The sequence below is a fragment of the Archocentrus centrarchus genome, unplaced genomic scaffold (genome assembly GCF_007364275.1).
Source record: "Archocentrus centrarchus isolate MPI-CPG fArcCen1 unplaced genomic scaffold, fArcCen1 scaffold_36_ctg1, whole genome shotgun sequence".
NCBI lineage: Eukaryota > Metazoa > Chordata > Actinopteri > Cichliformes > Cichlidae > Archocentrus > Archocentrus centrarchus.
The window spans coordinates 2,386,560-2,411,292 of record NW_022060263.1 but is presented as its reverse complement, the minus strand read 5'-3'; the positions used below and the strand labels follow the sequence as shown (position 1 = coordinate 2,411,292).

The 24,733-nt window shown below is 41.7% G+C and overlaps 1 protein-coding gene across 1 annotated transcript in view; it reads left to right on the top strand.

Annotated features, from left to right (window-relative positions):
* Nucleotides 1–247: 247 nt before the first annotated feature.
* marco (macrophage receptor with collagenous structure) overlaps nt 248–24,733 on the top strand; it is a 40,252-nt gene continuing 15,766 nt past the window's right edge. Inside the window, exons 1-9 of the mRNA XM_030724447.1 lie at nt 248–396; nt 3,169–3,267; nt 3,431–3,585; nt 4,125–4,242; nt 6,404–6,466; nt 11,360–11,449; nt 13,949–14,017; nt 24,499–24,543; nt 24,623–24,703. Of these exons, the coding sequence (XP_030580307.1) occupies nt 288–396; nt 3,169–3,267; nt 3,431–3,585; nt 4,125–4,242; nt 6,404–6,466; nt 11,360–11,449; nt 13,949–14,017; nt 24,499–24,543; nt 24,623–24,703 (829 nt within the window). The 5' untranslated portion in view covers nt 248–287. The remainder of the gene's footprint in view (nt 397–3,168; nt 3,268–3,430; nt 3,586–4,124; nt 4,243–6,403; nt 6,467–11,359; nt 11,450–13,948; nt 14,018–24,498; nt 24,544–24,622; nt 24,704–24,733) is intronic.

Sequence of the window (24,733 nt, the reverse complement as noted above, 5' to 3'; positions counted from 1 at the left end):
GACTTGAACTTAGAGAAACCTTTAATTTCTGTAACTGTTTTGAAAGGCCTTCTAACCAGCTTCCTCATTTTGCTAAACAGTCACACTAAACATGTGTGAGATGCAATATTTTGGCCAACTCAGCAACAAATCAGATACAGTTCCTTCCTCTACTTCAGTCCGTGCCCATGTGAGCTCTTTCGTAGGCGGGTCTGTTGCAATCTGGGGAAGAATCGTGTTTTGCTAACTGCATATGTTAAAAGAGCCCTTCAAGTAGGAAGAAAGGGTGACTTTGGACTGTAGGGAGAATGGAGACATCAGTGGACAGGACAAGGAATCAGGTCGAATACACTCAGAGTAATCCACTGTTTGACATGTCACTCAGCAGGACCGATCTCTACAGCTTTCAGCCTGATGGTGAGGACTTAGTGTTACTTCTTTCAAAGAACTTGTGTTGAGATTTGGATAATGGTGATAGACTGGTTAGCCAACCTGACGAATCAACCTGTTAACATTTCCTGTGTTAAAAAGAATATTAAGGCCTAAATGCATGCTTTTTGGTTTGTTTTAATTAAAAGACTTAGATGTTATAGTTTCTGAAAATGTGCCTGAACCTATCCTAACTCTTAACTGGCCACAGTAGTCAAGCTGCAGGCTGGCTTACTGTATGGAAATACCAATAAAGAGATGCTATTTTCTTCACTGTGGAGTAGCAGGTAGTTCATATAATTTGGATGTAAGCTGCTCCAACAAAAATTCCCTCACTGGAAGCATTACAGGATATCATTTTACTTGAGTTACCAAAAAAATGACTTATGACATACATAAACAAACATTTCAGCCTTGGAAGAACTCAGAGTTTATTAAGATTATATCACTCCTAATATAAAATAAAGGGGGGGGGGTGTACCACAGATTCAGGAACAGTTCAAAATTGACTCACAGGAACGCTAAAAGAAGCACAAGAGCAATATAGTGAGAGAAGCCCTCTCAAATAAGAGCTCGAAGCTGTGGAACTGTGATACAGAGCAGTTTCTATAGCAGCCAGAGAGCACATCATTTATCAAATGAACTGGAAAACAGTTAATTGTTTAATGGTCCAAAGTTAATAGTTTTTATTCTGGAGGCTGCACTACTGAATCTAAGAGTCTGTCACTTATAGATTAATAATGGGATTCTGAATGAAGATCTGTGGGCAAGTTGGTATTTCAGCTTTTCTTGAAAAAATGTGATGCTTTCTGCTTAGAGTTGATACAAGTTCCATATATGGAAAAAACCTTTTAAAAAATGTAATCACAACTGAATAATAACTGTAAAAATGTTTCTAAAAAGAAAAGAACAGAAAAGAGAGATTTCTGATTGTACTAATTAAGAACAGCAAAGGTTTTTTCCTCTTTCTTTTTTCCCTCAGTTTCAGTTTCTCTCTATTCTGCCTCCACAGCTTTAGTTAGTGTTTACCTGGAAATGACACCATCACACACACACTACTCAAATGTGGGGATTTTTTCTGGCCCAGCACCTGCCTAATATAATGCCATGCAAAAGTTCCCTTCATGCTATGAAAATTTGGGTAGTTACAGGTCCTTGGATTACATAGGGGAGGGCACTTTTTAATTCCCCATATTTTTTTCCAGTATTTTTGAGCCTTTATAATTTCTTGAGAACAGAAGAAACCCACATGAATATTTCAGGGTTGAAACAAACATTTGATCCCTTTTTAAAAATTGGAACCAAATCAATTTTACTCCCACTCTAATGTCTAAAACCAATCTAATGTGGTAATAGTATGAACCTAATAATGTTTTAAAGCACGTTAGCTGCCATTGTTAAAGCTGCCATGACAAACCTGACCAGCAGGTGGTGGCAATGTTTCATATTTTCTTTCAACCACAGCAGGACTGCTGATACATGAGAGCTCTGCCACACGATGTAATAAAAGAAAATGGATTAAAATTAAAATGATTGACATACAATAAAGCTAGAAGACACAAAATACTGAAAAGTTTTGAACACACAAACACCTGTGTGTTTAAGAATCAAAGATTCTCTCTGTGATCTTTGACCCTCCTCAAAGAATATTCAGCTCAAACAACGTTTCTACTGATAGATGTTTGAAAGCAACTTCCTCCTTACAGTGAACTTAAGTTCATTTGTAGACAGTACATCCATCCATCCATCCATTCATCCATCCATCCATCCATCCATTTTCTTACGCTTATCTGGGGCGGGGTTGCAGGGGCAGCAGCCTAAGCATTGAAGCCCAGACTTTTTTCTCCTCAGCCACCTCCTCCAACTCATCCGGGGTGACCTCAAGGTGTTCCCAGGCCAGCTGAGAGATATAATCTCTCCAGCGTGTCCCAGGTCTGCCCCGGGGCCTCCTTCGAGTAGGACGTGCCCAGAACACCTCAGCCAAGAGGCGCCCAGGAGGCGTCCTAATCAGATGCCCGAACCACCTCAACTGGCTTCTTGATGTGGAGGAGCAGCGGCTCTTCTCTGAGCCCCTCCTGAATGGCTGCACTCCTCACCCCATCTCTAAGGGAGAGGCCAGCCACCCTTTGGAGGAAGCTCATTTCTGCCGCTTGTATTCACAATCTTATTCTTTTGGTCACTACCCAAAGCTCATGACCATAGGAGAGGGTAGGGATGCTTTAATGCTCAGCTTCCTCTACACAAAGACAGACCGGTGCAGCGTCCACAACACTGCAGACGCAGCCCCGATCCATCTGTCCATCTCCCGTTCCCTTCTCCCCTCACCCTTCAACAAAACACCGAGATACTTAAACTCCTCCACCTGGGGCAGCAACTCATCCCTATATATATATATATATATATATATATATATATATATATATATATATATATATATATATATATATATATATTGCAGCACAGAACAAAAAGTAAAAATCATGCAATTTTTTTAGGCAGAACTATTTGAAGTGTTAGCATGGCCTCTTTATACGAAGACAACTCATCTTCATTCACCCCACAGACATTTTTGCCACTGTTCATCCAAATGTTTCTCACTTTTTGCTTTGCAAATTCATAAAAATATTTATAACAACTGGCCGAATAGATTGATTTTGTGTCTACTGGAATGACAGTCTTAACATATAATTGAGCTGCAGGTGACTGATCACATTTTACTGTGTTTTGTCTCTGAAATGAGCTTTTGTGTTTGTGTTTCAGATTTGAAGCCAGTCAGGCCCAGGAAAAAGTGGTGTTTTAAAGTGATTGTTATTTACCTGATCTTGCAGACAGCCCTTAATGCTTTTCTCCTTTATAAAGGTACTGCATAAGATTAGAATCTCATTTCACATTTGAAAAGAATCATGATCATTTCTATTCATTTTTTCTTTCAAAAACAACACATCAAACAAAAGTCCTTTATCCACATAGGAAGGAAGTAAAGTTACTAATGAAACATGTTATAATTTCATCCTGGTTCTAGTTTTCACATTGGAGGCTTTACTGCATAATCCTACATCAGAAAAGCTAACATCCAATCACATTTCCCTGGATGATCAAAACTTCCACACTGTCATACAAAACAACAGTCAAGAAACCAAGAACCTGAGAGGCCACCTATGGGCACTGGAGAGCCAGGTACTCTTCTCATTTATATGTACTGTAACACTGGCATTTGGCACAGGAATGTACACGGGCCAGTGACACAGTGCATAACATGTCTGACCACAGATTAGAAGACTGTAGACTTCAGTCATGGCTGGCTCAGTCTTTCATCGGTAGCTGTGGAAGACAGAGTCAATGCCTAGCTTTATATATATATATCTGCAAAGACACGGTGGCATGAAAAATGAAATTTAGGCTCTTTTTTCATGCACAGAATTTTGTTTTTATCGAGTTGGTGCTAGAAGTTACTAAAAATACAGACACAGTGTAATTTCTGTGGCATTAGTGTATGATACAGATACATGTAATAAAAATTTCAGAAAAGTTTGAATCTTGGTGACCTTAACCAGAAGGTTAGAGGTCAGAGGTCAAGTTTTCTGAAAATCTTGAGAAAGCAATAACCTATGACTCCCCCATCACATTATGAAATTAAAACTTAAAGTTTTCATGTTTTTATTGTAGTTATGATTAATGACATTCACATTTTAACCTCACGATCACCTTTTTAACAGGTCAAGAGCCTGTGTGGTGATGAGGGTCAGTTGGAAAGGTTGAGGACCGGCCTGAGTCTGCTCAATACCACTACCCACAGCCTGGAGGGCAAGCTGACTGCCATCAGCCTCAAACCAGGTTTGTGAACGTGTCTGTGTACACAACAGCAGGACAAAAGCAACAATTATCAAATGTATGGCATTTTCTGATTCTAGACTTTAAGTTAACATCATAGTTATTCAGACAAAAGTGAGGCTACTGTATTCGACCTTACAAATCATAGAAAAACAGTGTCTAACCACATATTTACTCCTTATGGCATTACCTGAGTCTCCAGTAACACTGTGAGAAATGTTGGAGCCATTTTTGATCAGGATATGATAGTCAGTGTGCATATTAAGCAAATATGTAGGACTTTTTTCATTCCTAATATTTCTAAAATTAGAAACATCCTTTCTCAGAGTGATGCTGAAAAGCTAATTCATGCATTTATTACTTCTAGACTGGACTATTGTAATTCATTATTATCAGGCTGTCCTAAAAGCTCCCTGAAAAGCCTTCAGCTGATCCAGAACGCTGCAGTGAAAGTCCTGACTAGAAAGAGATCATATTCTCAGTTATTAGCATGTCTTCATTGGTTCGCTGTTAAATCCAGAGGGCTGAATTCACAGACACCCCAAAAAGAGAAAAGGATGCAGCAGGTTAGTCAATTATTCTGAAATTTCATTGCATCTTAAAATGGTCCTCAGTAGTTTGTGTGGCCCCCATGTGTTTGTATGTATGCCTGACAATGTCGGAGCTCCTAATGAGATGATGGATGGTGTCCTGGGGAATCTCCTCCCCAATCTGCACCAGGGCATCACTGAGCTCCTGGACAGTCTGAGGTGCAACCTGGTGACATAATGGACATAATGTCCCAGAGGTGTTCTGTTGGATTTAGGTCAAGTCTCCCTTCTGTCAGCACCAACCACTCACAGCAGATGACCCCCCCTCCCTGAGCCTGGTTCTGCTGAAGGTTTCTTCCTGTTAAAGGGAGTTTTTCCTTCCCACTGTCACCAAGTGCTGCTCATAGGGGTCGTTGGCTTTTCTCTGTGTTTACCTTATAATATAAAGTGCTTTGAGGTGACTGTTGTGATTTGGTGCTATATAAATAAAATTGAATTGATAGAGGACGTCTGGCCCTCAGGCCGCCCTCATGAAGTCTGTTTCTGATTGTTTGGTCAGAGACATTCACACCAGTGGCTGCTGGAGGTTATTTTGTAGCTCTGCAGAGCTCATCCAGTTCCTCCTGCACAAAGGAGCAGATCCCGGTCCTGCTGATGGGTTAAGGACCTTCTCCTGTCCAGCTCTCCTAGAGTAACTGTCTGTCTCCTGGAGTCTCCTCCATGCTCTGAGACTGTGCTGGGAGACACAGCAAACCTTCTGGCAATGGCACATATTGATGTGCCATCCTGGAGGAGTTGGACTACCTGTGCAGCCTCTGCAGGGTCCAGGTATGACCTCATGCTGCCAGCAGTGACTCTGACCCTAACCAAATGCAGAACTAGTGAAAACCATTCAGAAAAGATGAGGAGGGAAAAATGTGATTGATCTCCACCTGTAAACCATTCCTGTGTGTGGGGGTGTCTCATTGTTGCCCCTCTAGTGCACCTGTTGGTAACTTGATGAACACCAAAGCAGCTGAAACTGATGAACACCCCCCCCCCCCCAATACTGACTGACCTCATCAGTATCACAGAGGGTTACTGATTAAAAAGTGCTAATTTTTTTGAGCAGTGTACTTCCATTTATGTTTGCACTTTTCAATAAATTGCGGCACCTATTTTCCACTTTTCCAACAAAATATAAAGAAATGAGGTGTGGCTCAAGACTTTTGAACTATACAGTAATACTGAATAAAATAAAGATAACAAACTAGGTTTAAAAATAATTAGTTCAATATTGACCTTTCATTTTACACAGCAGATGAAGCGCAGCCTCCAGTCAAGGTGAAATGGATCCATTCAACCAGCCTGCTCTTTATGCTTTGTTCGTTTTTATATCGCCTCGTCTGACTTCCTGCTTTAAAGCATTTCTGACAGAGACTGAAAACCCCTGTTGACAAACTTATCCCACAAAGTCTTTTGTCCTAAGTTGCAAAACTCATTAGTTGCACTGATTGTCCCGGAAACAACAATAATTTCAATGATTCAATAACAACATCCACAGGGGGTTATCAGATGCACTGTAGCATGTACTGTAATAAAATACTTTCTATAGTTTATCAACCATAGAAATTTATTTGAGTGTGTGTTCTCAGGTCCTCCAGGCACCAATGGACAGCCAGGACATCCGGGTTCCCCAGGAGAGAAAGGCAGCAAAGGTGAGTCAAAGCTAAAAAACTGTCATTAATATTTTTATAATAACAATGTGACATAAATCTGCTAATGTGAAATGGCACACTCAGTGAGTTTTCATTCCTTATTGTCATTAAAAATAGTAGCCAGTTGCCTCCCATTATTCTTTGTCATCACTGTTTTTTAACTGCTGGTGCAGCTGCTGTGAAACCCAAATGGAACGATTTGATAAAAGAATGATTTTAAAAAGAGAATCACATCTATAACCTTTGCAGTGTCAAAGGCTAAGCCCAGCACTTTGGAAAACAACAAGAGAGCTAAAGTTTCAAGTGTAAAAACTTCATTCATTACAAGATGTTGTGCGCTCTGTGTGCAGCAGAATGCATTAGCTTTCAGCTGCTGCTCTGGCGATGATCCCAGCATTGATGACACATCATCTCCTGTCAGACGGCTGATGAGACCCAGTTGATGAATGGGTTGCAGCCATTATTTCACATACCTTCACAATGTAGTGCACTGACATTTCCTGTATGAAATCTCTATCAGGGCTGGACTTTTACTCAGGCTGACAAATTACTCAAGTCTAAGGCAGATTTTTAATAGGTCAAACTCCACCTGCCCCCACCAGCTCTGCTAAAATAAAAGTCCTTGATCAAAGTACATTTTACGATAATGACCTTTAGTTGGTTATTTGTGCATATGGTTTGGTTTTTATATATATTTGGGTTCTACCTGCACACAGTCATAGATTTGTTGTGGCATGGACATGATGTTAACAGCACCAAAACAAACACAAGCATCTGTGTGTGAAACACGGCTCCAGACGAGGACACTGAGGTCATAATGCCGACTCACAACCCCCCCCAAGTCCTCACATAATGATTCCTAGCCACGCATCAATTCAATTAATTCAGTTTTATTTACATTGTCAATCCACAATAGCAGTCATCTCAATGCAACTCATAATGTAGAGACCCAACGATATTAGAGAACAAATTCAAATTATCAGATGAGCAAGTACTTGGCATTAGCGAGCAGGGAGAACTGCCATGAACCATGGGAGGGCAGCCAGCTGCTGTCACAACTGGGAGTTGAGTTGAAAAAGCATCAGCGTGTTTTGTCTTCACTGCACTGTAAATTCTTAACACTCACACTCCAATCAATGCTGTGGAGGGCTCCAGTATCTTACCCAAGGATACTTTGGCATGCAGACTGGAGCAGCCAGGAACTGAACCACCAACCTTCCAGTTCAGTAGGGGACCGACAAAAGAAATGTAAACATATTTATTATTAGTCTGATAAATTACCTTATTGTCTCTCAAAAGAAAAAAATTAGCCTCCAAAAATGGTTAACATCCAAGCACACTGATGCTCATTACTGTGTATCCTCACTACTGCCCTGCCAATCTTTTGCAGGGAATGGTTAAGTTTTAAAGTGGGCTACTGGGCATGCTCACATCCAAGCAGCAACTCTTCTTCTTTCAGCAGGACTGGCACAGTCCAATTCCTCCTACTAGTGAAATAATATCATTGTGTATCATTTATTTTTACTTGATTGCTTTAAATTAATGTCAGTTGCTAATCACATAGTCACTAAACTGTTATTTTCACCATTGAATTAATAGTAACTTAATAAAAATGAGCAAAAAACATATATTCTTAATTTCCAAGTTAACCAACTGTAAGTCAGGAAAGCTATAATTTACAGTGTGTAGATGCAAAAAAAAAAAATGTTATTTACTGAATTAGTCCATTAAGTGCAGGTTTTGAAGTTATTCTGAGGTATGTGTCATTTTTGCCCACGTACTGAGGACTAAAGTTATTTAGTACTTTGAAATTGATTTTATTATGTGAGGGACGCTTCTGCAAAACCGAGCGCAAAAGCTCAGTTAGTTATGTTGTCTTTAGACTTTGATTCTTGCATCATATGTAATCTGTTTTCCAGTGTTTTTTTGTGGACACAACTCCTGTAGCACTTTAATGACTCAGTGTTCATGTTCAGGGTACTGAATATAAGAAATTATCATTTTAATTTTGAATTAATTTTTTTACCCTATTGAGAGATTTGTTTGGTCTCATTGGATTCTATTTAAACGAGCAACATTTCATTTTGCTTCTTTAAGCTATTTTTAATGTATTGTTGTGCTTTTGCATAATTTTTACCTGACGTAACAGGTAGCGAGGTAAAGCTGGAGAGGGAATGGCGTCTCACTAAATTAGAAGATGCTCATTTAGCCTGGAAAAAGAGTTTGTTGCTCTATAAAAAAGCCCTCCGTAAAGCTAGGACATCTTACTACTCATCATTAATTGAAGAAAATAAGAACAACCCCAGGTTTGTTTTCAGCACTGTAGCCAGGCTGACAAAGAGGCAGAGCTCTGTAGAGCCGAGTATTCCTTTCACTTTAACTAGTAGTGACTTCATGGATTTCTTCACAAATAAAATTGTAACCACTAGAGAAAAACCATCTTCATGTTTGGCTGCTTTCAGCACTGCTGGTATTTGTTTAGACTCTTTTTCTCCCATTGACCTTTCTGAGTTAACTTCAGTAGTTACTTCCTCCCAGTGACGTGCAGTCAGGGGAGACAGGTGAGGCAGTGCCTCCCCTGTCATTACGACAAGTAAATTACTAACAATGATAAAAGAAAAAAATTTGACCATTTGACTGTTCTATAAAACTGCTTTCTGAATTATTTCAACACTTTAATGGTCAAAATCGTGAAATTTACACATTGCCTGTTCAAACACATGGAAGAAATGCGGGTTGAGCCAGTGCAGTGCTGTAGCTCCCCTCTGGTGGCGCTGTCTCACATACAGTAAATAAAGCAGGTGGTTGGCGCATGCCCATTGCTGTCTCTCTCTATATCGCCAATATACATGTTTGATTACACGTGTTTCACATGCTGATGTTCCATACTCTGTCTAAAATACTGACATGTGTGTGACATGTTTATTCTTTATGATCGGTCATAAATGCCCGGTGAAAATAGGCAGGGTGAGGCAGAAAGTACCGCGCCGCACCGATAGAGGGCAGTGCTGCAACAGTGCTGCCACATAGGGAGAAGGATAGGCGCATGGACTTCATCTTCAAACAAAGTTAAGGTAATAGATATTTTTTTTAAATGTATTTAAAAAGAGAGACCCCCCCCCCCCAAAAAAAAAAAAAAAAAAAATTTTTTTAAATTGACCTTAGATTGAGTATTTTGTTTTTCTTGCCATCATTTTTGGACAGTATGGAGTTGATTAAAGCATAATTATCACTACTAATTAAAATTGAAATATTAGCTTCTATTTTGGCTTCATATATGTGAACATCTGACTCCAGACGAGTCAGTGCCTCACCCGTCACAAACCTCACCACACGTCACTGCTTCCTTCAAACCATCAACACGTCTATCAGACCCCATTCCTACTAGACTGCTCAAAGACGTTCTGCCATTAACTGATGCTTCTATCTTAAAAATGATCAATCTGTCTTTATTGGTTGGCTATGTACCACAGGCCTTCAAGGTGGCTGTAATTAAACCTCTACTTAAAAAGCCATCACTGACCCAGCTGTCTTAGCTAATTATAGGCCAATCTCCAACCTTCCTTTTCTCTCAAAGATTCTTGAAAGAGTAGTTGTAAAACAGCTAACTGATCATCTGCAGAGGAACGGTTTATTTGAAGAGTTTCAGTCAGGTTTCAGAATTCATCACAGTACAGAAACAGCATTAGTGAAGGTTACAAATGATCTTCTTACAGCCTCTGACAGTGGACTCATCTCTGTTCTTGTCCTGTTGGACCTCAGTGCAGCTTTTGATACTGTTGACCATAACATTTTATTACAGAGATTAGAGCTTGCTATAGGTATTAAAGGTACTGCACTGCAGTGGTTTGAATCATATTTATCTCATAGACTCCAGTTTGTTCATGTAAATGGGGAGTCTTCTTCACACACTAAGGTTAATTATGGAGTTCCACAGGGTTCTGTGCTAGGACCAATTCTATTTACATTATATGGGCAGCAGTGTTAGAAGGCATAGCATACATTTTCATTGCTATGCAGATGATACTCACCTTTATCTATAAAGCCAGATGACACCAATTAGTTAAACTGCAAGACTGTCATAAAGAAATAAAGTGTAATATGGGTTTATGATGAAAAAATATTCATCTTTGACAATATCAGCTCACAGAAAATCAAATATTGAGCTCAAACTTCATATTTATAAACCAGACAGAAAACCTCAGCGCTCCTGTGAACAGACTCAAGAAACTTTCAAATGCCTGTTTTTTATCAAACATGTAGTATCTTATATATATCTTCTATGACACAAGTATTGTCCATAACACAGTTGACAAAATAATGAATGTTTATTTTCATTTAAATTCATTTAATATTTTCAAGAATCATTTGCACATGGGTATGTTGTGGAAACAACTTGATCATTTAGGAAAAATGATATTTCCACTTTTTGGTTGACATGAAATGTGCCCTTAATTATAGAATCACTCATAACTTCAACTGATATTACATTAGTTAGTTTGTTTTTTTAAGAACAGCCAGCTTACTGAATTTTACAGCTTTGTCACATTTAATAAAATAGCATAGCATATCGACATGTAAAGATATACAGAAAAACCCACACCAACAATAGTCCTTATTAGAAAGAATTAAAAAGCCATTCCAGCTAAATAAAGATTATAACAAAATACAAGTCAATTTATACAAGCTGTGTGCAGAACTGTAATTTTCTTTATATTTTTTTGCTGTACTTTATTATGATTTTATGCAGTTTATGCATTACTGTCACAGTATTATTGTGGGACCCATTTCTAACTGCATTGAATGTGTGTGCTTTATTCTGCATGCTTTTGTAACACGGCAGCAGATATTACGGTCCATTATGAGATCACATATCTGTATGTTTCTTTCCAGGAGACCGTGGCAATACGGGCTTTCCAGGGCCAAAGGGTGAAAGAGGAGTCAAAGGAGAACAAGGAGAGGCAGGACCTGCTGGTCAAAGTGGTGGGTTTTAATTTGACTATGTCAGCCCTGTACCATCTGTCCTATGGCAGCCATAGTGAGAGCTGGTCGGATTCTCTAAAATCTAACAAAAGGTGATTCACTGCTTCCTTTACTACCTGAGAGATCGTCCCCCAGGTCAAAGCAAAACACCATCTGACCATTAATGGAAACAAATGTTCATCCATCCTGCATAAAACAAGACAGTACGATATATATAAAAAAACAACTGAATATTTGGACCCTTGATATTTATTAATGTCATTTTGTGATCTATTTAATCCCAAAGCATTAGTTCAGATAGCACTAAAATAAATATATAATATCCTCCTTTTTGCATAGCTTTCTATTGGGAGGTGGCTGTCCCAAACTCTAGCATCTAAATTTCAATGAATGAAAATATGATTTAAATGATACTTTAAAATGTTTCATTTGAATTAATTTGTATTGTAGCTATCTTAAAGGGAAGTTAAAACACTAAAATTGATTTTGTGATGAATTCAAGAAGTATATGTCAAAAAAGCTGCCCCATGTTTTCATGTCACTACCAAAACAAGATGAGTTATGGGCCATAGTGGGAGGCTTTTTTCAGCCACACACCCCAAATTTTCACCAACACTAAAGACTGTGGCTGTATGGCTGCATAGAGAAGTTCTACCATTTTTGTGTAACTGTGTTGCAAAGCTACAGAACATATAATTTCATAAAATAAATAAATATTTTAGGGCAGCACGGTGGTGCAGTGGTTAGCACTGCTGCCTCACAGTTAGAAAACCATCTGAAAGGTCTGAGTTTGATTCCACCTTGGCCCAGGCTTCTCCCTCTCTCTCTCTGTGTGGAGTTTGCATGTTCTCCCCGTGCTTGCGTGGGTTTCCTCCCACATTCCAAAGACATGCACTTACTGGGGTTAGGTTAATTGGCTACTCTAAATTCCCCACAGGTATGAATGAGAGTATGAGTGGTTTTTCATCTCTCTGTGTTGGCCCTGCGACAGGCTGGTGACCTGTTCAGGGTGTACCCTGCCTTTCGCCCTATGACAGCTAGGATAGGCTCCAGCCCCCCCCCCCCCCCACAACCCTGAACAGGATAGGAGGAGGAGGAGGATAATAAATATTTTAGTTTTTAGTGTTGTAGAATATATTTTTATTCATTTATTCATCTTGAATTTGTGATTGACATTTTCAGCCTAGTTTTGCTGCGTTATCTTAAGGATTAGATTGTCACTACCAAAACAGTCACTAGCATAATATATGGCAAAGTTATGATTGTGACCTGATTGTTTTGGTAGAGACAAAAGTGGGTGTCAATTATTATTATACATACGAATACATTTCATTTTTCAAACACAGAAATAATCTTGTTTCTATTTTATCATGTATTTTCTGAGGGAAAGATAAAACATGCAAATGCCTACAAAAAAAAGAAAAAGTGGGACAAAGAAATAACCCACTAAAATACTCATCTATAGACTTCAAAACTACAGCCATGAAATTTGGTATGTATGATCTTCAAAGAGGGGCAACACGACATTCATATTCCTGGATGTTTAGTACCCTCTGTACACTTAAGTTGTATTCATCTGAAACAGAGAGTAAACAGCATGAAGGATTTCAGGCTGCTAATGCTATGATAATATATTCTACTGATATACAGCCTCGTTCTCATGCCTGATTGGCTTAGCCTAATCATGTAATCATATTGTGCTGTGTGATTGGCTATACCAGGGGTCAGCAACCTTTAACGCTCAAAGAGCCATTTGAACTTGGTTTCCACGGAAAAGAAAACACCGAGAGCCGCAAATACTACCGGAAGCCGGTAGCGGCTACCGCGAGTGACGCATATATTGAGAAATAAAAATAAATAAATAAAATGATTTTATTTTAATATTTCAAGATCACAGTAATGTTCTAATTTAGAACTACAACAAAAAACGAACTGACAAAAATAAAATGCACTTCAATTGGAAATTTATAATTTACTTCCGCAAGCCGCACAGAGCCGCAGCTGCGGGTCCGGAGCCGTGGGTTGGCGACCCCTGGGATATACCTACTTGAGCATTATTGACTAAAATGGAGAAAGTGGGGATTCCCATATCTAGCAACTGACCTAGGTAACTGAACAGCTGGCAGTAGCTGATAGTGAGAAACTGAGGCAAGGGCCTCACAAATAGGGCAAAATAGTTTTTCAGAAGGTAATAAGATGTCTGCTGAAGGTTTGATTGTTATGAAATGGCCCTTTAAGGTTATCCTGACTTTAATTTATTTATTTTATTAATGGCAGGAGGATATCTCCATCTGTGATGGGTCTTGTTTTTTTCCCTTTTCACCCATTGCTAATATCATGTTTTGGACTAAGTACAGATGTGGACATCCATCCAGCACTCCCTCTGTCAGGACAAAATGCATATCTTGCGTTTATGAAATTTAAATTTGCTCCCACAATAGTTAGACAGATATTTAAGATCACCATTGTTACTGTTTGTTCCTGTGTATACAAATGCAGGTCCCAGGGGTCCACCAGGGGATCAAGGACCAGGTGCAAAGGGAGACAAAGGTGAACCTGGAACACCAGGTAAGATGAAAAAAAAATGGAGGATGCACCCAAAATTACAAGTGCTATGAAGCAGGTTTATTATATACAGGGTATCTTTTCCTTATCTGGCTTCACTAAGCTTAACAATTATAATCATGTTAAGCAGCATAATGGTCAGTGATCCCAAGTGTTCTGTTATTTTAAAGGTGTGGTGTAGGCAATGTATGAATAATCTGAAACACAGGGTTAATGTGTCAATTCAGTTAACAAATCCCAGCAGCCAGAGCCTGATCTTCAAAAGATTTTTACTTGTATATGCTAACAGTGAGATGTCATCCCTTCTACCTGCCACAAGAGTTTATGGTGGTCATCATCGTGTCTGTGTACATACTGCCAAGGGCCAACATGAAGGAGGCTTTAGAGGAGCTGTACATCACTGTGCAGCAGACGGCTTACCCAGACCCCTTCTTTATAGGTGGAGGATTTTAATCAGGAAAGTATCAAATCTGTCCTACAAAATTCTATCAACATGTCAACTTTGCAACAAAGTGGCACCCTGGTGTACTCAAATATTAGGGACTCATACAAAACTGCCCCCCTCTCTCATGTTGGCAGCTCTGACCCATGTACAGACCCAGGGTGAAACAACAGAGACCTGTCATTAAAAAAGTCAGAGTCTTGTGACAGTATGCTATTCCCACACTGCAAGACTGTTTTGAGACAACACAGTGGTACATGTTCCAGGAGGAGGCCAAAAATGACAACGGACTTGACTTGGAGGAAAACACTGAATCAGTGACAACAGTCAAAACCTACAGGTGTTGTAACAACAACAAACCCTGAATGTGTGCTTAAGTGCATGTGCTGCTGAGAGCCAGAATGACAGCATTTATGTCAGGAGATGAAGTAGCATACAGACTGTCTAGGAGGGACATGTCATGTGGCATTAGGGAGGCAAAAAGGTTGTAAGGACAGAGACTTTAGAGCCACTTCAGAGCCAGTGGCTGTGGCAAGGTTTTCCAGTCTCTGACTGACTGCAAGCCTCACCCCACACAGATATGCCTCAATGACCCCACCCTGCCTGATGAACTCAACCATTTCTTTGCTTGGTTTAAGGCACGCAATGCCACCCAGGCATGGAGACTCCCCTCTTCAACCAGCAATCAGATCATGAAGCTGTCTATAGATGGAGTGAAGAAGAGCTTTGCTAACGTTAACCCATGGAAAGCTGCAGGACTTGACAACATCTCCTGGGCGGGCCCTGAAGTACTGTTCTGAGCAACTACTGTAAAAGATGTGGTCACAAACATCAGACTTCTTCAGGAAGATGGCTGATAATGTTTGTGCATTACTTGCCCACTGACGAATGTCATATCCTCCTGACTAGAGAAATATCAACCAGGGTTTTTGCTTCCTCGGGAGTAGACAAATTCTCTAGACAGTTATCTACATAGAAACACATCTCTACAGAGAACCGTACATCTTCACCGACCATGCTATGATCTATTACTTGACGCTGGAGGGCATAGGAAGCACAGCAAGAGCAACATGTGGTGCAAAATGGTAACCAGCGAGGTGCCAAGGATAGACCTCAGGAGCAGGAAGTCATTCAGTCGGATACCGTAGTAGAGATGAGAACAATTAAACACAATCTGGGTCTTGTTGTTATGGCTCACCATGTACTGGTAAGTAAATCATAATTTCCTTTCAAGTGAGAAGGCTTGGGGGTCCAGCTTTGCCAGTGCACCAACTTATAACAGCTTCTGTAGCTCCTCACAGTAGGCTGGTGCACGCTCTTTGTCTTTGCTGAGATGCCTCTCTATATTTCACAGGTTAGCCATGACCCAGAGAACAGACTAGTAATTCACTTGACTCGTTATCCTGTTTGGGGCTCGTCACAACCTTCTCATTATGGTACAGGACGATGTCAACCTTCCAGAGCTTCTCCACATTCCTAAACAGCTCAGCAGCCTGGGGGGTGAGCACTGTTAACAGGCACTGTTGTGGATGACGACATTTTTCTAGTCTTTTCACAGGACCATGAAGAGTTTTTTTAGATTAGATTAGCTTCAACTTTCAACAAGAAATACAAGATGGTGCTCCCCACAGTGCGACGTCGCGGAGCTCTACGAGTCAACCTAGTTCTTTTTCTCGTTCTTCTTCTCGCTCTTTTGTGCGGAGTTAAGGCACACAACGCAAAAGTTTCCTATGATCGGGTGATCCTATTACAGCTGAGAGAGCGCAGCCATTTCGAACTCTTCGACACAAACACGCTGGAGTCCTACCCTGAGCTAAACTGCTATGTGGACCCGACACTAAGCCGGCCCCCCACAGGGAGCCCTCCGGAAAACAACAGGCCAAAGCATAGGCGCGGTGGACAAGGAGGAGCCAACCGACGGCTCCGGCGCTTGGTTAGCAACAGAAGGCTAACCCTCCCGATCATACTGTTTGCAAATGTTCCATCTCTGGAAAATAAAATGGACGAACTTCACGCCTGGATTTCCTCGCAGAAGGACATTCGGGACTGCTCCATACTGTGTTTCTGTGAAACCTGGCTGGGGGAGAGGACACCCTAAGAGGCAGTAACACCAAACGGCTACACGGTCTTCAGAGAGGATCGATGCGCCGTGGAAAGCTGCAATACCTGTAGAGGAGGAACGGCCGTAGTCGTCAGACAATCCTGGTGTACCGACTGTAAGATCATATCTAAATCTTGCTCGGAAAACGTGGAATATCTGACTGTGAGGCTAAGACCATTTTATCTGCCCAGAGAACTGCAATGCATCATTGTGAGTATCGTGTATACCCCCCCGTCTGCCAAGGAGGAGGCTGCACTGAGGGAGCTACATGACATGATCAATGTGCATGAGAACACTTATCCTGACGCTGCTGTCATTATTCTGGGAGATTTTAACCACTGCTATCTCCAGAAAGCTGTGCCTAAACTGCATCAGTTTGTGACCTTCCCCACCAGGGGAATAAAACACTGGACCACTGCTACAGTAACATCAGAAACGCCTTCTCAGCTGAACCACAACCCCACTTTGGTAAGTCTGACCACCTGGCAATCCAGCTCAAACCAGTTTACAACAAAAGACTGAAAACAACACCAGTCAGAGTCAGAACCATTAACACTGACAGTGCACAAGCTAGCCTGCAGGGCTACTTAGAGGCCACAGACTGGGGCACTTTCAAAGAGGCCACTAACAACATCCACGAATACACAGAGACTGTGAGTGACTATATCAGCTGGTGTACATCCATATATGCACCCCCCAGGACTCTGTGTGTGTTCCCCAACCAAAAACCCTGGTTTAATGGGGACATAAAGCAGAAAATCAGGAAGAGGTGAGAGGCCTTCAGGTCAGGAGACCAGGTGGAATATAAGAGAGCCCAGTACGAGCTGCAAAAGTCCATCAGAGCAGCTAAGAGGGCTCACTCCCAAAAACTTGAAGGCTACTACCTCAACCACAACACACGCAGTATGTGGCAGGGAATCCAGTCTGTCACAAACTACAGGAGAACCACAGCTACCACAGACCCCTGAGATTCAACCCTCCCAGACAGTCTCAATACATTATATGCCAGGTTTGACAGCTGAACACAGACTCCCCCTCAAAAGTCCCCTGTGACCCGATGGACACTGCCTTTCAGGTGACACACACACAGGTCCTGAAGGCTCTGAAGAAGGTGAACCCCCACCCGATGGAGTGCCTCCCAGAGTACTGAAGGCCTGTGGGGAACAACTAGCTGGTGTATACACTGACATTTTCAACCTGTCACTATCCCAGGCTGTAGTCCCCCGTATTTTCGAATCCTCCACCATCATACCAGTCCCCAAAAAACCAGACACACCCACCCTAAGCGACTTCAGGCCAGTGGCACTCACAGCAGTCGCCATGAAGTGCCTAGAAAAACTGGTTCTCACCCACATCAACAGCACGGTCCCGGACACTGTTGATCCACTCCAGTTTGCCTACCGCCCCAACCGATCAGTAGACAACGCGGTAGCAATAGCCCTCCACCACACCCTGCAACACTTGGAAGGCAGCAGAACATACACCAGGATTCTCTTCCTGGATTACAGCTCTGCCTTCAACACCATCCGGCCGGGCAAGCTGATCGGGAAGCTGACAGACCTTGGCGTCCCAACTCCCACCTGTAAATGGATTTTGGACTTCCTGACAGAAAGACCACAGGTGGTGAGGATGGGTGTCTGCCGAGCTCACCGTCAGCACAGGATCCCCAAGGGGCTGCTGCCTCAGCCCCAAACTTTTCACTCTGTACACACATGACTGTGTCTCCACCCAGGACAACACCATCATCATTAAATACGCTGATGACACCACCATCCTGAGGCTCATCGAGGGGGGAGACGAGTCGGGATACAGGACCCTAGTCAACAACATCCTTGTTTATGGAGAGGAGAATGACCTTCTCCTCAACACAGAATAGACCAAAGAAATAATCCTGGACTTCAGGAAGAATCCTCCCTCTCTACAGCCTCTTTTCATCAGAGGGACTGAGGTAGAGCGGGCTGACAGCTACAGATTCCTGGGACTGCAGGTTTCATCTGACCTGAGCTGGACACACAACAGAGAGGAAGGCTCTGCAAAGAGTCATAAAAACTGCAGAGGATCACAGGGACAAACCTCCCATCTATGGACTCCATGTACGTGCAGCGCTGTCAGAGAAGAGCAGAGGGAATCATCAGAGACCTTCTCCACCCAGCTCACTCTCTGCTCAGACACAAATGCTGCAAGAACAAACTGAGACACAGCAGAGTGGACAGTATCATTACACACAGAACTCGCTTCTACAACAGCTTCTTCCCTGCAACAGTCAGACTGATGGCAAAGCAAAAATGAACACTTTTTTTTTCACTACCTCACTTTACTTACATGTGCAATTATCAGTGAAATAATCCTACCAGTGCAATACTCTCACAGAATCTCTCTGTCCCCCCAAAACAATCCCAATACAAGGCTATTTATTATTATTATTATTTATTACTGTCACCAACCTCTCTGTGCATATCACCATCCTTTGTACAGTGCCCATAATTTAAAATATATACTTCTATACTTTCTACCTCTTAATGTTGTATATAGTTTGATATTCTGTTGTTTATATTGTTTGATATTCTGCTATTGATATTTTTAATTTCTTTATTGTCTATTTCTATATTGTTTTTAATTTCTATACTTTTGTTCTATATTTTATACTTATTGATCTAGTTTTTTATACTTGGTTGACTACGAGAGAGCCCTGTGCAAAAAATTCCAGTGTGTCTAGACCTTGGTCCATGCACAAATGGCAAATAAAAATCCTTGAATCCTTTATTGTATTATACATGTACAGTATAAAATATATATAAAATATAGTTTAGCATCTAACCAGAAGTGCAATAAACAGCTAGTGCAGAATGTACAGTAGTATAAACAATAGTGAAATATAGTGACATATACATGTGAGTATATTCACGTGAATATATTAAGAGGTATTATAGACATAATATACGGATGTAATATAGAATTACTATGGGCATGATATACAGTTGGAATATAAAATGATATAAAATGCTATGCATATGGAATAATTTACTATTTAAATCTCAATGTAAGAGATGGATATATTTATATACGCATGTATATACAGGATATGCTGAATAAGTGGAAACTGTGGTACTATACAGTTATACAATTATACAGTTATGTACTGTGTAACAAGTGATGTAAATGAATGTAGTGCAGTCCATGTCCAGAATATAAGTGAATGTTAATGGTGGAGAGAGTTCAGTAAGGAGACAGCTCTGGGGAAAAAGCTGTTCCTCATTCTGGGTGTCCTGGTCCAGAGGCTCCTAAAGCGCCTGCCAGAGGGCAAAGTGACAAAAAGTCTATGAGCAGGGTGATAGGGGTCTTTAAGATTACTGCAAGCACACTGCAGACAACGCGTCATCTGGATGTCCTCAACTGATGGAAGTGAAGTCCCTGTGATCTTCTGAGCCATTTTCACTACTCGCTGTAGAGTCTTATGATCAGCGACAGTGCAGTTCCCATACCAGACTGTAATTCAGCTGGTCAGGATACTTTCTATCGCACAGCGATAAAAGTTCACCAGGATGGTTGAAGACAAGTGTTGTCTCCTTATTGTCCTCAAGAAAAAGAGGCGCTGGTGAGCCTTCTTGAACTGGGTTAGAAGTGCTTGTGGTCCATGACAGATCTTCTGTTATTTATATTCCCAGGAACTTGAAACTGGCGACATGTTCAACAGCCATCCCTGTGATGTAGATGGGGTCAGGTTTGTCACCTTTCTCCTTCCTGAAATCTACAATGAGTTCCTTTGTTTTTCTGGTGTTAAGGAGCAGGTTGTTGTCAGCACACCACATGGCCAGGTGCTCCACTTCCTCCCTGTAGGCTGTCTCAACATTGTTTCTGATAAGGCCGATCACTGTGATGTCATCAGCAAACTTGATCATGGAGTTAGACTCATGAACAGTCTTATAGTCATGAGTGAAGAGGGAGTAGAGAAATGGACTCAACACACAGCACTGTGGTACACCTGTGGTACAGCTGTGTTTAGTGAGATGGTGGTAGAATGGGTGTGGCCTGACCTAACATGCTGAGGCCTGTTGGTCAGAAAGTCCTTAATCCAAAGGCAGAGGGAGGGGTCAATGTCCAGATGTGAGAGCACAGAATGTAGCACAATGGAGACTCCATCCTCATGCTCCTATTGCTTCGGTAAGCAAACTGATGTGAGTCCAGTATGGATGGGAGGCAGTCCTTCAGTCGTGCCAGGACTAGTCGCTCAAAGCACTTCATGATGATTGGTGTGAGTGCTACAGAACGATAGTCATTTAGACACGTTGGGTTGGAGTGTTTTGGCACTGGTATAATCGATGTGGATTTAAAGCATGTTGGTACAGCTGACTGGGTGAGGGACAGGTTGAAGATATCCGTAAAAACTCCATTGAGCTGCTCCGCTCACGCCCAGGAATGCCATCAGAGCCAGCAGCCTTGTTTGCGTTGATCTGGCTCAGTGCAGCATAGACATCTGTAGAGGTGAGTGTGAAGGGCTGGAGATCTGCAGAAGGTCTCATATTGGTAGCTGTCTCCCTGTTGTCTTTGTCAAAGCGGAGTGAAATTGCTGGGCTTATACTCACAGATGGCCTGAATGCCCTGCGACATGTGTTGGGGATCAGAGTTGGAGAAGTGATCCTCCACTTTAAGCTTGTAACAGAGTTCGGCCTTTTTGATGCTCCTCCTCAGGTTTGCCCTGGATATATCTATATATCTATGTCAATGTACGATCAACAGTCCCTTCCTTGTTCATCCATGGTTTATTATTTGGGTATGTCATGATCTGTTTCTGTGAAGTGACACTTTCCATGTTGGTCTTGATATAATCCAACACAGAGGACATGTTTGTGTTAATATCCATGTGAGACCCACAAGTAGCCTGCAAAGCAAATATACGGTGTAAGCTCCAGCAATGATTTTATAAACATGATCCAAGATTTTGTTTCCTCTTGCATTGCAGGAAACATGCCTGTAAAATTTTGGGAGTGCTGTCTTTAAGTTTGAGTGATTAAAATCACCAGCAACTATAAACGCAGCCTTTGGATGGGCAGTCTGTTGTTTGCTAATGGCTGAATAAAGTTCATTTATAGCCAGTTTGGCATTAGCATCCAGTGGTGTATAGTTATAATATTGGAAGTAAACTCCCTTGGCAGATAAAAAGGTCTACACTTGATCATGAGAAATTCAAAATTAGCTGAGCAGTGACTTTCAACAATGGTAAAGTTTGTGCACCAAGGTTTGTTAATGTAAATGCACAGTCCACCGCCTTACCATCCAGCATGCTTGATAGCCTTGTTGGGTATGCTGCCATTTAGCCATGTTTCTGTGAAAATCATGACATTGCAGTTTATAAGTCTCTTACTGTGAGTGATGCGGAGCTGTATCTCGTCCTTTTTATTCACCAAAGAACACACATTAGCGAGATGCTGGGTAACGGAAGCCGGTACGGAGTTAGCTTTACCCTAGCTTTCACTCCTCCACGCTTCCCTTGCCTTTGTTTACGGACTCGCCACCGCCCGCGATCACTTCCACCTGGCTGGGTAGAGTGTGTAGCCTCCGATATTCTGAGAATCTCCATCAGGACGTGTTGAAGATTGGTGGTAAACCTGTCTGTGTAAAGTAGACCAATGTCCAAAGGTTCATGTCGGGAGTAGAATGTTAAAGCAAAGCTGTTCTGTATGAACAGAGCTGTATGACATGAGCAGGAAAGTACTGCAAAAATCACAAAATCTGGTAAAGACGCAAGGTCCCGCTATGCGCTCGCGCTGCCATCTTGCTTGAGTTCACCCCAATCTGGTATGAACTGCAGCAGGGCAACCGGGGAGGCAGTCACATTAGCTCAGTTGGGGTGATAAGATGAGAACGGCCAGTGCCTGCGAGCAGCAACGGCTGTCCATTTTAAAAGAATGCAGAACAAGTCCTGACATTGAGATGTTTGTATTGTTTCTGAAGGCTGTCAGCAGGGTTAGAGTGTTCTAAGAGTCCCAGGTGATCATCAGTGAAAGCTCCATTAATTTGCAAAGTGGCTGTGGCTACTGGAGGTGAGAGAGATGTGGAATGACATGGATGTACCATTTTGGGTTTGACTATCCTGTCTAATGGTTCACACTAGAATGTCAGTGGTTCCTCAAAAACCAAGTCTCTGTTAAGCAACTGGCAGAAGCATTGTGTGCTCTGAACCATCATCCAGTGTTAAGACTCTGGTCATTGTGGTATAAGGTTATTTGGACAACTTTCAGCAGGACCCTACTACAGTCTGGTGTCAGGTTCAGATACAGTGTCTCAGTGCTGGTGCTGACGAGAGAAATGTTTGCATTGATTGTCCCCTTCTCTTCCCTGGTATTTACTTCATGGAGCACCTGAAGATGTTTCCCTTGCCAGTGTCCACAAAGTTTTACAATGGGCTATTTGATTCTAGCACATTGCCAGCATTTGTTAGAAGTCTCAATTCAATTCAATTCAATTCAATTCAATTCAATTCAATTCAATTCAATTCAATTCAATTCAATTCAATTCAATTCAATTCAATTCGGTTCGGTTCGGTTCATTTCATTTCATTTCATTTCATTTCAATTCAATTCAATTCAATTCAATTCAATTATATTTATATAGCACCAAATTACAACAAAAAGTTGCCTCAAGTCACATTACAGAGAAAACCCAACAGTCAAAAAGACCCCCTATGAGCAGCACTTGGTGACAGTGGGAAGGAAAAACTCCCTTTAACAGGAAGAAACCTCCAGCAGAACCAGGCTCAGGGAGGGGCAGGGAGGAGAGAGAGACAGGACAAAAGACATGGTGGCATATGTGGTGACACTGCCCACTTAGTCTGTTAATGGAGTGGGATTCGTATAGGGATACTGTGACTGGAGTCGGCACTGTCTTTGTAGGGTTGTCTGTCATAAACATGCTCCAACTCGCTCTGAGGGTGCAGCACTGCTGTATCCCCACCATCGGGTGGAGCTGATTTTTTTGATGCTGATGCCAGTGAGATTTGGTAATCAGTGGCTTGGTTCTTCATGACCTGACAGTCATCCATCAGTTTCTCTAACATACTGAGGACTATTCCTTTTTCAGTTCCAGGCCATGGTGGAGGGTCAGGCCTCACTACCATCATCTACCCTCCTCCCTCTCTGTAGGGTGTCTAATCTGAGTCATGGTTCAGGTGGTGGCCTAGTTTGATGGATTTATCCCTCATCCTTTCCACCTCATTTTTAAATTCTCTGAGCTCAACCAGGTCAGCTCCCAGAGAATACTGCAGCTCCAATCTTTTGCGACAGAGATGTTCTAGCTCTAACAGATGATTTGAAGGAGGTTTTGCTGGCTCTCTGCTGTGGAAGTAAGGTGTAGAGTGGTCTACCTGAACCTCTGGATCTTCCCATATGGTTGCCGTGATGCTCGACATTAATGTGTTAGACTGTTAGTGGTCCCCTTCTGAGAGCAAACCCACTCATATAACATAACGTCCAGTGGAAGATTATGACCACTCCAGTCCTCTTCACCTCCAAGAATACTCTATGCACCCTTGATGTGGAATGGCGTGTGCCTCCTTCAGCTTACATAACTTGTTTCATAGTCCTCTAAAAGTACAGGTGGATCTGCCGCTTAGGGTTAACTGCACTTTCTTCTCTGGCCTGCATGATGGATCAGAGGTAAGTGTCTTTGTCAAGCTTCAAGGACTAAAATTGTAGGTGAGAAACTGCAACCCTGCTTTGCATTGGTGACTGTTTGACACTCGCCCCTGAGAACCAGTCAGGATACAAACCTAGAGACTCATTTAGCCCTTTTTCTCACATGAATTTGTTTCCATTCTGACCTATGGACATCGTGGGTCTATTTTTATTCATATGGATTTAAACTCAAAATCTTTAATGACTTTTCTTGTCTAAATGCTCTTTTAGAAGAAACATCAGATTTTTGTTCCCTCTGTTCTGATTTCAGGCCTTCCTGGAGAAAAAGGTGAAACGGGGGTTGCTGGCCTGAAAGGTATATGAAGATGAATGATTGCATCTGTATTTTAAAGGTTTATTTGAGTAAGATGCATGATTGTTAAATTCTTACACAGGAAGTCCTGGAGTCCCTGGTTTGCGTGGGATGATAGGATTAAAAGGAGATACTGGAAGCATCGGTCCAAGGGGACTTCCAGGTCAGCTATATACTATACAACATGTGTGCG